A 17,671-nucleotide genomic window follows, 5' to 3' on the forward strand; every position below is an offset into this window, starting at 1 on the left:
ATTTTAAAATGTGTGGTGATGTATAAATCATAAAGAACAAAATCCTAACCATACTTCGTTCGCTTGATATAACTGCTGGGAATAAATTTTCAAGCACAATTTCGTTGAATTCGTAACGTATTCGATAACTCTATTTTCTAGAAGATAAAGTAAAAATATTCTATTGCTATTTTTACGCTTAGATACATTTAAATTTCATGTCTCGTGTTTTGCCGATTTGAAATAAATTCCACTTATTCGGGGTTAAATCATTTAACTATATATATTAAAAATTCTGACACGTGATTCATACTTCATAAATTGTGACAGTAGAAATAAACGTTATGACTAATATTCCGAAGGTAGGTATTTAGACAAATTATAAAATTACTATTTTGTTATGTATTTATTTAAAGAATTCGTAGTGTATCGGATTTAAATTTCATGTTTTGCCCATTTGAAATCAAATCCACTCATCATACGGCGTTAAATTATTTAATTATATCTTCATGTACAAAAAAAATGGGATTTTATTGAGACGTCATTAAGAATAAACGTTATGACTAATACTCCTAAGGTAGGTATTTTAGACAAATTAGAAAATTATTTTTTTGTTATATATTTATCGAAATTGATTTCCCATCGTAAAAAATGTTTATTATTATTTATCAGTTGTTAAAATTAACATTTTTTTTCGGATATCACAAGAATAGAGTAACAACGCAGTATGTGTTGATAGTATCGGCATCTTAGTCACTGTCAGAAGATATTCAGTGCTTAGACTACATAAAGGATGTCTTATAAACATAACCTATAAATAATTTCAAATCTGTACGTCTATTCTTCGCGATGATAGAATATAGAACTTATGGGACAACCTATACAATTATGATGCAAAGAAGTGGCTGTAAAAAATCCAATTAGTCCTCTGTTGGGAAAGCAAAAAGTTAATTCAACAAAAAGAGACTTTTTGTTTGTATAATTTTCAAAGCAAAGATCTTGTTGGAAATTGCTTGAACATTTTTTTTATCGCAGATAGAATCATTTCAAGTGTTGTTTTTAAAGCCATTAGCAAGTTAACTACATCTTTCCCCTGTCATGTTAAATCTCACTTTAATTCCCCAAGTGCTCGTCGGCCTGAAAGTGGTTCATTGCGGTTAAAATCAGTGGCGTTTCTTCTTTCCAAATATCGAATAAATACATTCAAAATTCCGTAGAAGCTTCACAATATTTCAGTTGTAACATAACACGTAAATTTATCTTTTCACACTGTATTTGTGCCAAGTACTGTCCTGGCTAACCAACTAACTACTAAAACGTATTTTTTACGTTCGAATTCACTTTTTTTCTGTTATAATGTGAAATAAAAATGATAAACATAAACAGAAAAGAAAACTAATAATAATTTGTCCTGTATTGAATAATGTATATACGGTATTTGTAATTTATTCAGTTACGTCATCGGAGATTTATGGTGCGTTGTCAAGATGGCGACGCTAAATTTTTAAATTGATTCTGTTTCGGTATATGTCATAACAGGCAATATTTTATGCAATGCTGTAGTTAAAGTTGCATATACAATATAATTTTTTAATTGATTTAATACCCCGACTTTATTAACAAAAATAAAAATATAAAACATTTCATAATTATTTATTGAATAAAATTATAACCCATTTTCAATATAATAAAATATTTCACTGGACACGTCTTCTTCTTCGTGCGTTGATTGGTTAGCTTCCTGTTCTGATTGTACACGTTCTGATTGCAATTCATCTTCTATTAGTATATTAGAAAACGGTTTGAAATCGTCATCGTAATTGATACTAGTTTGCATTTCTCCTGATTTGACGTCTGCAGAAGTGTCTGATTGTCCATCAGTCAGTTGGAATAAATGAAACGATTCTATTGGTTTTACAATAGTGTCCGTTTCTTCGGTTATATCTGATATGCATAATTCCAGAAAAAAAATTGATATAAATATTTTTTACGAATACGCCACTGGTACGGGATATCGGTCAGTAAAAATTGACATATGTCATACACAACCAACTTCAAGACTATACAGTGAAAGTAAATTACAGTAAAACGGTTGTTAGAATACGATTATGTCATTGATCAGCTGTCAATGCTATATATGTTCTGTCTAACATTACGTTTAACGTATAAGAAGTATCTAAATTCGTTGTTGTATACAAGTCAAGACAATATGGCGGCCGGTTATGACATCATCCCGAAATAACATTAATATTTATGTGTATATATACAAACTTGTTTTTAATGACGTACCTGCCACAATTGGGAGAGTTTCTCCATTAATGAAATAGTCTTGGATATTTATATTATCGGTGAGATGTGTTTTCATTAAATATTCGAAATATTCATCTGGTTCTCGTAGGCTGGCGTCTTTGTCTTCCTCGCTTTTTTCGGTAGATACAGAACATCGATTATAATCTGTGATCAAATTTACAATGTTGCAATTTGTTAATTCGCTTAGAATTTGCGTATCTATGATATTGTCTTTCATCGTTTCTAAAGCTGATACCTGGAATTCGAATAATAACTCTCGACGTTGCCAAATTGTTTCAGATATACCTATAATGTTAGTAGAATGTATAGGTATATATAGAAAATTATTTGTGTTGGTAATGTTGATAAAGGGACATAATAATGACAAGATTGAAGCCCTACGTGGAATAAGTTATCTTTTTATTCAGAATTTGAACAAATTTATGTTACATTCAAGCCAAATTAGTACTTGTGTTATTTAAAGGACCTTATTTGTCGTTGGTACTATTATTCGTTATAGTTATACGAGGGAATTTGGAATATTACACTCTTTTTAAGTGAATTTATTTGTCTTTGGTATCATTATTCGTTCTTTTTATACGAGGGGACTTGGAATAATACACGTTTGAATATATTTATATAAAAAGATTAAAATTCGATCATTTTTAAGCTAAATAACTTTTGAAAATTTAATACAAACAATCAAAAAGTTGTTTGGGGGAATTTATTCGTCATTTGTATCGTGATGCGTTCGTATTATACGAGGGAACTTGAAATATTACTCGTTTGAATATATTTTTGGAAAAAAATGATAAATTCGTTCATTTTTAAGCTAAATAACTTTTGAAAATTTAATACAAACAATCAAAAAGTTGTTTGGGGGAATTTATTCGTCATTGGTATCGTCATGCGTTCGTATTATACGAGGGAACTTGAAATATTACTCGTTTGAATATATTTTTGGAAAAAAATGATAAATTCGTTCATTTTTAAGCTAAATAACTTTTGAAAATTTAATACAAACAATCAAAAAGTTGTTTGGGGGAATTTATTCGTCATTGGTATCGTCATGCGTTCGTATTATACGAGGGAACTTGAAATATTACTCGTTTGAATATATTTTTGGAAAAAAATTATAAATTCGATCATTTTTAAGCTAAATAACTTTTGAAAATTTAATACAAACAATCAAAAAGTTGTTTGGGGGAATTTATTCGTCATTGGTATCGTGATGCGTTCGTATTATACGAGGGAACTTGAAATATTACTCGTTTGAATATATTTTTGGAAAAAAATGATAAATTCGATCATTTTTAAGCTAAATAACTTTTGAAAATTTAATACAAACAATCAAAAAGTTGTTTGGGGGAATTTATTTGTCATTGGTATCGTGATGCGTTCGTATTATACGAGGGAACTTGAAATATTACTCGTTTGAATATATTTTTGGAAAAAAATTATAAATTCGATCATTTTTAAGCTAAATAACTTTTGAAAATTTAATACAAACAATCAAAAAGTTGTTTGGGGGAATTTATTCGTCATTGGTATCTTGATGCGTTCGTATTATACGAGGGAACTTGAAATATTACTCGTTTGAATATATTTTTGGAAAAAAATTATAAATTCGATCATTTTTAAGCTAAATAACTTTTGAAAATTTAATACAAACAATCAAAAAGTTGTTTGGGGGAATTTATTCGTCATTGGTATCGTGATGCGTTCGTATTATACGAGGGAACTTGAAATATTACTCGTTTGAATATATTTTTGGAAAAAAATTATAAATTCGATCATTTTTAAGCTAAATAACTTTTGAAAATTTAATACAAACAATCAAAAAGTTATTTGGGGGAATTTATTCGTCATTGGTATCGTGATGCGTTCGTATTATACGAGGGAACTTGAAATATTACTCGTTTGAATATATTTTTGGAAAAAAATGATAAATTCGATCATTTTTAAGCTAAATAACTTTTGAAAATTTAATACAAACAATCAAAAAGTTGTTTGGGGGAATTTATTCGTCATTTGTATCGTGATGCGTTCGTATTATACGAGGGAACTTGAAATATTACTCGTTTGAATATATTTTTGGAAAAAAATGATAAATTCGATCATTTTTAAGCTAAATAACTTTTGAAAATTTAATACAAACAATCAAAAAGTTGTTTGGGGGAATTTATTCGTCATTGGTATCGTGATGCGTTCGTATTATACGAGGGAACTTGAAATATTACTCGTTTGAATATATTTTTGGAAAAAAATTATAAATTCGATCATTTTTAAGCTAAATAACTTTTGAAAATTTAATACAAACAATCAAAAAGTTGTTTGGGGGAATTTATTCGTCATTGGTATCTTGATGCGTTCGTATTATACGAGGGAACTTGAAATATTACTCGTTTGAATATATTTTTGGAAAAAAATTATAAATTCGATCATTTTTAAGCTAAATAACTTTTGAAAATTTAATACAAACAATCAAAAAGTTGTTTGGGGGAATTTATTCGTCATTTGTATCGTGATGCGTTCGTATTATACGAGGGAACTTGAAATATTACTCGTTTGAATATATTTTTGGAAAAAAATTATAAATTCGATCATTTTTAAGCTAAATAACTTTTGAAAATTTAATACAAACAATCAAAAAGTTGTTTGGGGGAATTTATTCGTCATTTGTATCGTGATGCGTTCGTATTATACGAGGGAACTTGAAATATTACTCGTTTGAATATATTTTTGGAAAAAAATTATAAATTCGATCATTTTTAAGCTAAATAACTTTTGAAAATTTAATACAAACAATCAAAAAGTTGTTTGGGGGAATTTATTCGTCATTTGTATCGTGATGCGTTCGTATTATACGAGGGAACTTGAAATATTACTCGTTTGAATATATTTTTGGAAAAAAATGATAAATTTCTCAATTTTTGAACCATAAATTTTGAAATTGTATACCATTGAATCAACAGCTGCTGCAAGGTTAGTATAAACGATCAAATATTTGTCGTAGTAACTTAAAGTCGTTGACTGGGGTATTTTGATTGAACCAGAAGACACTGTTGCTTTGGAAACGCTCGATTTATCCTTCTCCATCGTTTGGGAATTTACTGGTACAATAAAATCAGCAAAAGGGTTGAAATTTTCGTTAACGACGTTGACCAGAGATTTCTGTAATAAATAACAAACACAACACGTTACGACGAGTAAATTAATCGTTTTTTTACCCCTCTTTTCCTCTACAGGGCGTTGTTTATAGATAGTTCTACGTCGTAACTCGACTCACCGTAACAACATCCTTATTCTTCTTCTTTTTTTCCTTCTGAATATTTTCTTTTTCCGTTTTTTCCTTTTTACCTTTAGCAGGCGTTGATTTTTTGAAGTACCTGTCGTACACCAGCTGAGGTTTGTCCAATGGGACGCCTTCTAAGACTTTAGGCTTAGGTTTACTAAGTGGGAGCCCCCCAACGTCGATCGGGGGCAATCTTCTTTTTCTTTCCACCCAAATGGGATCGAATTTTTCGAACAGCATCCTCTCCGGCGTTTCCTCAATTTTCGTCGGGGTTTTCAAATTCAATGATGATAAAAACGATGCCGAATCGCCTGATAACTCGACGGCAATTTTTAGAAAATAATATCTGAGGATGAAATAAGCTGTAGCGAATTTTTCCCTATCGGTGTTTTTTATCATAACCGATCGCTCTAATTTCAGTAATAGTTTGTTTAAAGTTTCGTAGTTAGTTTCTAGTTTGGGAACCATTTGCGATTGGCTTTTGTCGATCAACATTTGGTTACCTATAGATGAATACGGAGAACCTACGAACGTTGGAACGTCAAAAAGTCAAAAAAAAAACTTATGTAGTAGTACAAAAATTAACTATTTAATGTTTATATACGAAATAATCATAATACAAGCTCCATACATGATTTACATATAGTAAAAACATAAAAGACACGTTTATTAAGTGAATAAAACTGAAAATTAATCATAAAAAACGTACTTTATAGGGATAGTATGGGGTTTTTAGAAAACAAGGTTGGTACGTATGACGTCATACTCTAGAACCTAATTATCGAAAGAATTCATCGTTGTTCCAATGTGACGGACGGAAAACTGAACTTCAGAAATTAATTAAACATTATTAATTCAATAGTCAATTTCAATCCAAAATCTTAACAGAAAGTTAAATTGACTTTTATTTTTATTTTGACGTTATACGTATCAAAATTATGCGCCATAATTGTCTAATTATTTTACAAACGAAAATTAATTTCCCAGTCGCCCACGTTGTGAGGTCATTCGAATCTGACGGACGGAATACTGAACAAACTAATGAAGATAAATTAAATAATTAATAATTACAAATTGAATGGTTAATTATGTGTTTTTTTTAATTAATTCATTTTTTATTATCAGGAATAAATAATTGTGTCGAAATAGTAACAGGAAGTTAGTTATTGCATTTTTATAAATCTGACGTCATACTTATCACCCTTATACGCCTTGATCTCTACTTTTTTTATTTTTTAGTACACTTTTAAATCTTAATAGGGTGTTTATCGTGAAATTTGTTCATTCTTTTCATTTTTATTACACAGAGACGATAAAATTTGCTGAATATTAATATTTCGGTTCCGTATGTAATAATTTGGAAGGTCATACAAATATCACGGACGGAACACTGAACGAAAAATAGAAATAAGGGAAATTAATTATTTTATACTAATTATTGGATTTTTGGATTGATTCAAATATTGTTACCGGGACTAAATAAATGTACGAAATTTCAAATAAAAATATAAACGGGAAGTTGAAGTAATAATAATTTTTTTGCTACATTGTCGTCATACGTATCAATCTTATCCGCCATAATTGTCTAATTATTTTACAAACTAAAATTAATTTCCCACTCATCCACGTAAAAGTTGTGAGGTCATTCGAATCTGGCGGACGGAATACTGAACAAACGAATGAAGATAAATTAAATAATTAATAATTACAAATTGGATGGTTAATTATTTGTTTTTTAATTAATTCATGTTTTATAATCAGGAATAAATAATTTTGTCAAAGTTAGAGTCGAAATAGTAACAGGAACTTAATTATTGCAATTTTACAAATCTGACGTCATACTTATCACCCTTATACGCCTTGATCTCTACTTTTTTTTATTTTTTGGTGCACTTTTAAATCTTAATAGGGTGTTTATCGTGAAATTTGTTTATTCTTTTCATTTTTATTACACAGAGACGATAAAATTTGCTGAATATTAATATTTCGGTTCCGTACATAATAATTTGGAAGGTCATATAAAATTCACGGACGGAATACTGAACGAAAAATAGAAATAAGTGAAATTAATTATTTTAAACTGATTATTGGATTTTTGGATTGATACGAATATTGTTTTCAGGACTAAATAAATGTACGAAATTTCAAATAAAAATATAAACGGGAAGTTGAAGTAATAATAATTTTTTTGCTACATTGTCGTCATACGTATCAATCTTATCCGCCATAATTGTCTAATTATTTTACAAACTAAAATTAATTTCCCACTCATCCACGTAAAAGTTGTGAGGTCATTCGAATCTGGCGGACGGAATACTGAACAAACGAATGAAGATAAATTAAATAATTAATAATTACAAATTGGATGGTTAATTATTTGTTTTTTAATTAATTCATGTTTTATAATCAGGAATAAATAATTTTGTCAAAGATAGAATCGAAATAGTAACAGGAACTTAATTATTGCAATTTTACAAATCTGACGTCATACTTATCACCCTTATACGCCTTGATCTCTACTTTTTTTTATTTTTTGGTGCACTTTTAAATCTTAATAGGGTGTTTATCGTGAAATTTGTTCATTCTTTTCATTTTTATTACACAGAGACGATAAAATTTGCTGAATATTAATATTTCGGTTCCGTACATAATAATTTGGAAGGTCATATAAAAGTCACGGACGGAATACTGAACGAAAAATAGAAATAAGTGAAATTAATTATTTTAAACTGATTATTGGATTTTTGGATTGATACGAATATTGTTTTCAGGACTAAATAAATGTACGAAATTTCAAATAAAAATATAAACGGGAAGTTGAAGTAATAATAATTTTTTTGCTACATTGTCGTCATACGTATCAATCTTATCCGCCATAATTGTCTAATTATTTTACAAACTAAAATTAATTTCCTAGTCACACACGTATTGAGGTCATTCGAATCTGACGGACGGAATACTGAACAAACTAATGAAGATAAATTAAATAATTAATAATTACAAATTGAATGGTTAATTATGTGTTTTTTTTAATTAATTCATTTTTTATTATCAGGAATAAATAATTGTGTCGAAATAGTAACAGGAAGTTAGTTATTGCATTTTTATAAATCTGACGTCATACTTATCACCTTTATACGCTTTGACCTCTACTTCTTTTATTTTTTTAGTGCACTTTTAAATCTTAATAGGGTGTTTATCGTGAAATTTGTTCATTCTCTTCATTTTTATTACACAGAGACGATAAAATTTGCTGAATATTAATATTTCGGTTCCGTACGTAATAATTTGGAAGGTCATGCAAATGTCACGGACGGAATACTGAACGAAAAATAGAAATAAGTGAAATTCATTATTTTATACTAATTAGTGGATTTTTGGATTGATACGAATATTGTTTTCAGGAGTAAATAAATGTACAAAATTTCAAGTAAAAATATAAACGGAAAATTGAAGTAATAATAATTTTTATGCTACTTTGTCGTCATACGTATCAACCTTGTCCGCCATGATATATAGTTCTGTCTTTATCTTTTATTATTTATTTCGAGAGAGAAAGTGTGTTGTGTTTTTTTATTGGGGGAAATAGGGGCAATTTTATATCGGTTTGTTTTACGTAGGAAAAATTTTCCTCTACGGAGCTGTAATTTGGATGATTTCGCAATTTTTCCTATCAATTCATACTTACTTGACGATTCTAGTTGTTCATTTTTTTGAATGTCTTCAACGCCTACATTGGACGCCGAATACATGTCGTGCAGATATCTCGCTCGTCTTTGTCCTTTTTCGCATTTTTTATAAAGTTTTTCTATAAAATCCATAACGTCCCTTTTCCTCGCGATCCTCCGTAAATATTCGACCGAATAATTCCAAAACACTTCATCCTCGGGGCATCTGATTTGCTTATAAAAATTTTGTAACTGCCTCACGACTTTTTTATCGTAAACATATTTCGGTCGTTTCACCGTCCCCCAATATTCCTGATTCACTGCCTCGAAATAATTTTTTTCGGTGTACGTGTATTTTACCACATCTCTCGATTCGTATTTAGTCGAATTTAAAATTTCTCTCAATGCGTCGTTGATCAACGTATTTCGAGCCCTCAACGTCAACATATCCCTGATGGTCTGAGATATTAAATTGAAATCTTCCTTGTATACAACGCCTTTAAGCAAAAAATAATTCAGTGACTAGTTTCAGCTAAAAAAAAAAATCGCACGCGCATGCGCGTCCACTATACATAAGACATTCCAACGTCATCTGTCAAACTCGCAACTGACATCCCGGAAACGGAAAACGATATAAACGTCAACGTCACAAAAAGACAAACGAGGCGCGTTATTGAATCGAGATTTCACTCTCACATTTACTCATAAATTTTTTATTCGACAAACCTTGAATTAGGAATAACAAGTTGGAAGATTCGTTCCAGATTCGCGGAAAGGCAGTAATTTTCCACGTTTCGTAAAAATGCCCGGTATTCGGTGGTTTAAACCATATCGGAAAATCGATTGTCTTCCCGGGTAACAATAAAATTTCCCTTTTATCGAAATAAAATGGCGAAGGTTTCCCGATTCTTGATACTATATCTTTGAAAGTGAAGAATTTTTCGTATTTGGTAAAATGTAGTCTTAGCGTCGCTTTCCCTTTATTTTCTAATTTTACGTAATTAGTTACCGGCTTAGCTGGTACTTCTCCTAATTCAAAAAGAATACGGATCTGGAAATATATATATACAATTTAATTTAATTAATTTACAATATTTCAACTCCCCGTATAACAATAACATTTTTTCATACATTAACATGTGATTTTAATACCTTTTTGTTATAAATATTTTCGTTATAATTAGTTTCTCCCACTAAATTTTTAGCGGAACGGTATACGGCCGAGTAGACAGTACCAGATCGGTGATTGAGTGATTGTGCGATTGGAATCAGATAGCGGGAAGTCGATCATCAATCGTATTGTATTAAACACTTTTTGATTCAATTTCCGGCGATATTTTCGTTACAGTTTGTTTAAAAAAATATTAAATAAACTTTTTTTTGTATTATTTTTGTTACTATCGTCGTTTAAGTGCATAACTTACTTTCATATCTTCTTGTAACTGATTTGCTATTATCCTGGTGCCGTTTATAATAAGATTTACTACGTCTATGTCATGGAAGTCTACTGTCATACTTGAACTGATGTGAGGTTCCGTATTTCTAATAATATTGCTGTTTACTTCATCCGATGAATCAACATCATTTGATGAACTACAAATTAGTAGTAAACGCGTAAATTTCAGATCAATTTACACATTTTTCCTATGAAAACCACCGTACTAATAAGTTTTCTTTTTATCAAACACTCCCTCGTACTAAAATTCAGTATTTTGTGTGTATATGTTTAAAAAACATGATTTACTATATTCTATAACTAAAAAAATTTATATTATATGATTTTAGTTAAATTTGGCAACACAGTATGTAGTTATATTCGGTTTAAACATCGATTCATTCACGCATAGAAAATCCAGTACAATTTCTCGCTTATAAGTCCATTTAACTATAAATCAATTTAATACTTTATCATTGAGGACTTATTTTATAAGCAATAAACTATATTTATGTCAAAAGGCAAATAAAAAGCACAATTATTCTGCTCGTGAAAACTAATCATAGATAAACCAAACCGAATTTACCTGCAATATACTTGAAAGAATCCTATATGTCTATGATCTGATTACTTCGACTTCCAATCGAAAAAAAAATGTAATCTTACTTTTCTAACAATCAGATTATGATTGCATAAACATAAATTCAGAATATCCCTAGTGAAAAATATCAATTTTACCTCGAAAAAGTTTTTTTCAATCACTTACTCTGCTCATGAGAGTTAATCATAGATAAACCAGTGAGTTGATTACGTCACCCACAATATTCTAGAAAGATATGTTTATGATCCGATTCCTTATGTTTTCGAATTAAATCAACGAAATATTACTCTCCGAACATTCAGATCATGATCATAGTTTTCGAAAACTCCTATTGAAAAATATCAATTTTGCCGTGAAAAAAAAACTAAACATGATGTATAACAATGCATTGACATTACTGTAGAGAACTATTCTTCAATGACACAATCAGAAGTGCGTTCACCAAATTAGTTTTCACACGTCCACTCATTCCACCGATATGTTCTCTATTAGAATTCGATGATCGCAGCTTGGAACTTCGGGTATGCATGAATCAAAAAAAAGATGAAGAATGTCTGAGTAGAGATGGGTTAATATTTTATAACGGTACGGCTGCTGGCGACATAAGTGACGTGTAAATAATAAAAAATTGAGTTTTTTAAAAATTACATTGAATATATTTCTATTTTCAGATGGAAAATTTGAAAAAAAAAATATTCTAAAAATATTTATATATAAATAAAACCGACGTATTCACTTTATATTTATTTAATTAAAAATGACGTTAGTTTTATTCATATTGTTTCGTTTTTTTCATATATTTATATACAATGTGTTAAAAAAGTTACGTACTCACTAATATTTCGATTTATGTTCGGTTTATAGTAAAATTACGTTAGTATATGTTGATTCAAAGTATATAGGATGTACTTTTATAACCAGCTGAACTATTAACATATTTTTTCAAATCTATATTAACTCATATATAGGAGAAAAGTTCTATTTTTCTATGAAATTCTATATCTTTATCTTTATCTATACTTTTCAAATTAGTTACATCATTAGTTTCAATTTTTAAATTGTCCCACCTCTAAGCATCTATCGTGTTTATTATTATGGAGTTACAGCGTTGCCAAGTACTTTTACTAAATATCTGTGTCTGTATCTAGAAATTGAATTTATAAAATCTACTCCACAAATTATTCTTTTATCTGATTAATATAATTATTTGAGTTCTCTTATTCTCATTGAGAATTTTGAAGTACTCTGGGAATTTCAATTTCGTAAATTCTCTACATTAACATGGAGGATTCTATTGTTTTTATTAGGAACAATTTACAGTAAAATAAACATTGTTGAAAAGTAGAAAGGGGGAAAACTCGTCAACCTCCGCAATTTTAAGCGTAATTTCTATCTGAATAAAGAAAAAGCGAATTGCTATTTTATAAGATCTCCCAGACGTTTAAAACTAAATAAAGAAATGTGCAGGTCAGTACTCAAATTAAATTTACCTTGAACTTTCGATTTTAGAATCGGATTCTTCCAATTTCCGATCGGTTGACTCGATTTTTTGACTTCCAAATACAATGAGAGAAGAATTTTGGGGTCTGTGGGGTTCAAGGTGATTCAATTCGGAACGTACCTTATTCAAAAACGCTTTCCTGTAAGGATTTTTTTGCCATAGGGCGTAAATATTTCTGAAAATAATATATGGGAGGAAATGACGTATATTAATAATCGAGTTGAGGAATCATTATATTAGTATACAGTATGTCCCTCTTAAATAGAAATTACGTCAATAATACGTCTTAGTTTTTTTAGTATTTTTGTTCATCCGTGTATAAAAACAAAATACGAAATAATGGAGGATGGTATGTGAACAATTATAAATCCGAGGAGCATACAATCAGAAGTTACGTGGTGTTAAATCTGTTGAATAATGTGGTAATAGTTTACGAGTGACAAAAATTTACAGAAAACATTTAATATCTGGATAACGGTAAGGTTTAGGTATAGGAAAGTATATATGAATTTGCCTTATTTTTTACCCCTGAATGCAATGAAATAGAAAAAACCGGGTGGTTATATTTAAAAAAATGAAGAAATTTGATATTTATGAAGTTAAACTTTGAACACTTTTCATATACACCCTGTATAAAATTAAAAATTTTACAACATAGATTCAAATACTTCAGACCTTGCTAAAAGCAACCGAATAAAAACTATTTTTATATCTTTAAGGGTATCCACGTAAAAAAATTATTTATAAGTGTCTGTAATAGTTACAAAAAAATTAATGATTCAAAAAATATGCATTTTTCGAAAAAACTTTTTAGACAAAGGTGTACTAAAATTTTACGTATATTTCAAAAATGTATTAATATACAGGGTGTTCTATTTAAAAAAATGAAGAAATTTGATATTTATGAAGTTAAACTTTGAACACTTTTCATATACACCCTGTATAAAATTAAAAATTTTACAACATAGATTCAAATACTTCAGACCTTGCTAAAAGCAACCGAATAAAAACTATTTTTATATCTTTAAGGGTATCCACGTAAAAAAATTATTTATAAGTGTCTGTAGTAGTTACAAAAAAATTAATGATTCAAAAAATATGCATTTTTCGAAAAAACTTTTTAGACAAAGGTGTACTAAAATTTTACGTATATTTCAAAAATGTATTAATATACAGGGTGTTCTATTTAAAAAAATGAAGAAATTTGATATTTATGAAGTTAAACTTTGAACACTTTTCATATACACCCTGTATAAAATTAAAAATTTTACAACATAGATTCAAATACTTCAGACCTTGCTAAAAGCAACCGAATAAAAACTATTTTTATATCTTTAAGGGTATCCACGTAAAAAAATTATTTATAAGTGTCTGTAATAGTTACAAAAAAATTAATGATTCAAAAAATATGCATTTTTCGAAAAAACTTTTTAGACAAAGGTGTACTAAAATTTTACGTATATTTCAAAAATGTATTAATATACAGGGTGTTCTATTTAAAAAAATGAAGAAATTTGATATTTATGAAGTTAAACTTTGAACACTTTTCATATACACCCTGTATAAAATTAAAAATTTTACAACATAGATTCAAATACTTCAGACCTTGCTAAAAGCAACCGAATAAAAACTATTTTTATATCTTTAAGGGTATCCACGTAAAAAAATTATTTATAAGTGTCTGTAGTAGTTACAAAAAAATTAATGATTCAAAAAATATGCATTTTTCGAAAAAACTTTTTAGACAAAGGTGTACTAAAATTTTACGTATATTTCAAAAATGTATTAATATACAGGGTGTTCTATTTAAAAAAATGAAGAAATTTGATATTTATGAAGTTAAACTTTGAACACTTTTCATATACACCCTGTATAAAATTAAAAATTTTACAACATAGATTCAAATACTTCAGACCTTGCTAAAAGCAACCGAATAAAAACTATTTTTATATCTTTAAGGGTATCCACGTAAAAAAATTATTTATAAGTGTCTGTAGTAGTTACAAAAAAATTAATAATTCAAAAAATATGCATTTTTCGAAAAAACTTTTTAGACAAAGGTGTACTAAAATTTTACGTATATTTCAAAAATGTATTAATATACAGGGTGTTCTATTTAAAAAAATGAAGAAATTTGATATTTATGAAGTTAAACTTTGAACACTTTTCATATACACCCTGTATAAAATTAAAAATTTTACAACATAGATTCAAATACTTCAGACCTTGCTAAAAGCAACCGAATAAAAACTATTTTTATATCTTTAAGGGTATCCACGTAAAAAAATTATTTATAAGTGTCTGTAATAGTTACAAAAAAATTAATGATTCAAAAAATATGCATTTTTCGAAAAAACTTTTTAGACAAAGGTGTACTAAAATTTTACGTATATTTCAAAAATGTATTAATATACAGGGTGTTCTATTTAAAAAAATGAAGAAATTTGATATTTATGAAGTTAAACTTTGAACACTTTTCATATACACCCTGTATAAAATTAAAAATTTTACAACATAGATTCAAATACTTCAGACCTTGCTAAAAGCAACCGAATAAAAACTATTTTTATATCTTTAAGGGTATCCACGTAAAAAAATTATTTATAAGTGTCTGTAGTAGTTACAAAAAAATTAATGATTCAAAAAATATGCATTTTTCGAAAAAACTTTTTAGACAAAGGTGTACTAAAATTTTACGTATATTTCAAAAATGTATTAATATACAGGGTGTTCTATTTAAAAAAATGAAGAAATTTGATATTTATGAAGTTAAACTTTGAACACTTTTCATATACACCCTGTATAAAATTAAAAATTTTACAACATAGATTCAAATACTTCAGACCTTGCTAAAAGCAACCGAATAAAAACTATTTTTATATCTTTAAGGGTATCCACGTAAAAAAATTATTTATAAGTGTCTGTAGTAGTTACAAAAAAATTAATAATTCAAAAAATATGCATTTTTCGAAAAAACTTTTTAGACAAAGGTGTACTAAAATTTTACGTATATTTCAAAAATGTATTAATATACAGGGTGTTCTATTTAAAAAAATGAAGAAATTTGATATTTATGAAGTTAAACTTTGAACACTTTTCATATACACCCTGTATAAAATTAAAAATTTTACAACATAGATTCAAATACTTCAGACCTTGCTAAAAGCAACCGAATAAAAACTATTTTTATATCTTTAAGGGTATCCACGTAAAAAAATTATTTATAAGTGTCTGTAGTAGTTACAAAAAAATTAATGATTAAAAAAATATGCATTTTTCGAAAAAACTTTTTAGACAAAGGTGTACTAAAATTTTACGTATATTTCAAAAATGTATTAATATACAGGGTGTTCTATTTAAAAAAATGAAGAAATTTGATATTTATGAAGTTAAACTTTGAACACTTTTCATATACACCCTGTATAAAATTAAAAATTTTACAACATAGATTCAAATACTTCAGACCTTGCTAAAAGCAACCGAATAAAAACTATTTTTATATCTTTAAGGGTATCCACGTAAAAAAATTATTTATAAGTGTCTGTAGTAGTTACAAAAAAATTAATAATTCAAAAAATATGCATTTTTCGAAAAAACTTTTTAGACAAAGGTGTACTAAAATTTTACGTATATTTCAAAAACGTATTAATATACAGGGTGTTCTATTTAAAATAACAAAGTTACAGTCGATTTCCGGTTCTACCGAGCTAACTGGGACTAAACTACAATCATAAACATCGAAGATTTCGAAATTTGTGTGGAAAAAACTTTTGAACGGTAATTTAGGCTCACCTGGTTCTAGGTAAAACATGTTTTTCTTCTAAAATATGGTTAGAAATACCGATGTATTCAATTTTTGGAATCTCATTTTTCTGAAAGTGGGTTTTGATAGCAAAATAAACAGGATCATCGCAAGGACACTTTTTCCTACATTTAGTCCTACAATGTTCTTCTAAACTAGGTGGCAGATGCCAAAAAGCCGGATTTCCTCTGTATTTATCGAAATTCGTATTAATTTTCATATTTTCAAACATGATTTTTTCCTCTTTGACGTTTCTATATTCTTCGGCCGCGTTCATAAGAAGCTCTCCAAACGGTCGATTCAGTTTTTCCGATAATTTTTTATTAACGTCCATTCTTCTTCTCATCCAATTTTCCCAATTTTTCAAGGGATTTTGATCGTTTTGGAGGCACGCCACTTCGCTGTTTTCATCTTCATCTCGATCGACTTTTTCATTTTCTCTAATAACCGATTCCGAAAAGCACTTACAAAACATGCATTCCGCCATTTTGTTTATCATAAATGTACTCGCATCACTCAAAGAAAAGTCAATTTTTGACAGAAATTATCTCTGAAGTACCTGGCGTGGCCTAGAGATGGCTCGGAAACTACCATTTTGAAGTTTGAAGACGCCATGTTGTTTAGTGTTTGATGAAAATTTGGCTGTGTGCAAAAAGGGTGCCGCGTTTATTCACAAACTAAGTTTTTGTTGGGCCAGGTACTTCTGGAACCATCCCCGTATGTTGTTTTTACTGGAAACGGATGTTTAAATAAAAACACGTCTCTGGGTTAAGTAGAAAATTTAAAAAGAAAAAAAAAACGGTTTTTACGATTATACCGATACAACTGGCAACATTGTAATTATAATTTATACGAATATATTTCGAATACTGATATATATTTCATGATTTTGTTTTTATATTGAAGAGGGCGCTGTTTACAGAGTTCATATCAAGTATTGTTGAAAAATAATAAAAAATTTAAGTGAACTTGAGTTGCTGTTGGTAAAACTTGATACTGTGTACCATTTTCGAAATATTTTGATTTGAAAATTATATAATATCGAAGTGATGGTCCACAATTTGGTTATCGAAACGTATCTTATCTTCAAGGAAAAAAATT

The 17,671-nt window shown here is 28.5% G+C and overlaps 1 protein-coding gene across 1 annotated transcript; it reads right to left on the reverse strand.

Annotated features, from left to right (window-relative positions):
* Positions 1-1,618: 1,618 nt before the first annotated feature.
* LOC130898220 (MYCBP-associated protein-like) lies at positions 1,619-17,328 on the reverse strand. The gene is made up of 9 exons (XM_057807330.1): positions 16,561-17,328; positions 12,758-12,943; positions 10,656-10,824; positions 9,958-10,282; positions 9,252-9,728; positions 5,558-6,087; positions 5,230-5,442; positions 2,269-2,524; positions 1,619-1,923 (listed from the first exon to the last, which is right to left on the reverse strand). Exons 1-9 carry the CDS (start codon positions 17,067-17,069, stop codon positions 1,646-1,648), a joined length of 2,943 nt encoding a protein of 980 aa, XP_057663313.1. The 5' UTR covers positions 17,070-17,328; the 3' UTR covers positions 1,619-1,645.
* Between the last annotated feature and the right edge of the window lie 343 nt (positions 17,329-17,671).

The sequence above is a fragment of the Diorhabda carinulata genome, chromosome 9 (genome assembly GCF_026250575.1).
Source record: "Diorhabda carinulata isolate Delta chromosome 9, icDioCari1.1, whole genome shotgun sequence".
Taxonomy (NCBI): domain Eukaryota; kingdom Metazoa; phylum Arthropoda; class Insecta; order Coleoptera; family Chrysomelidae; genus Diorhabda; species Diorhabda carinulata.

What these genes read in the sequence shown, in the direction of transcription:
- LOC130898220 (XM_057807330.1), bottom strand. Translation starts at nt 17,069, where the DNA reads ATGATAAACAAAATGGCGGAATGCATGTTTTGTAAGTGCTTTTCGGAA. An exon ending in TCTAAAATCGAAAGTTCAAG is followed by an intron (nt 10,825 to 12,757) that starts GTAAATTTAATT and finishes ACTAATTTGTAG; the next exon opens with TTCATCAAATGATGTTGATT. An exon ending in CAGCAGCTGTTGATTCAATG is followed by an intron (nt 2,525 to 5,229) that starts GTATACAATTTC and finishes TTCGAATTCCAG; the next exon opens with GTATCAGCTTTAGAAACGAT.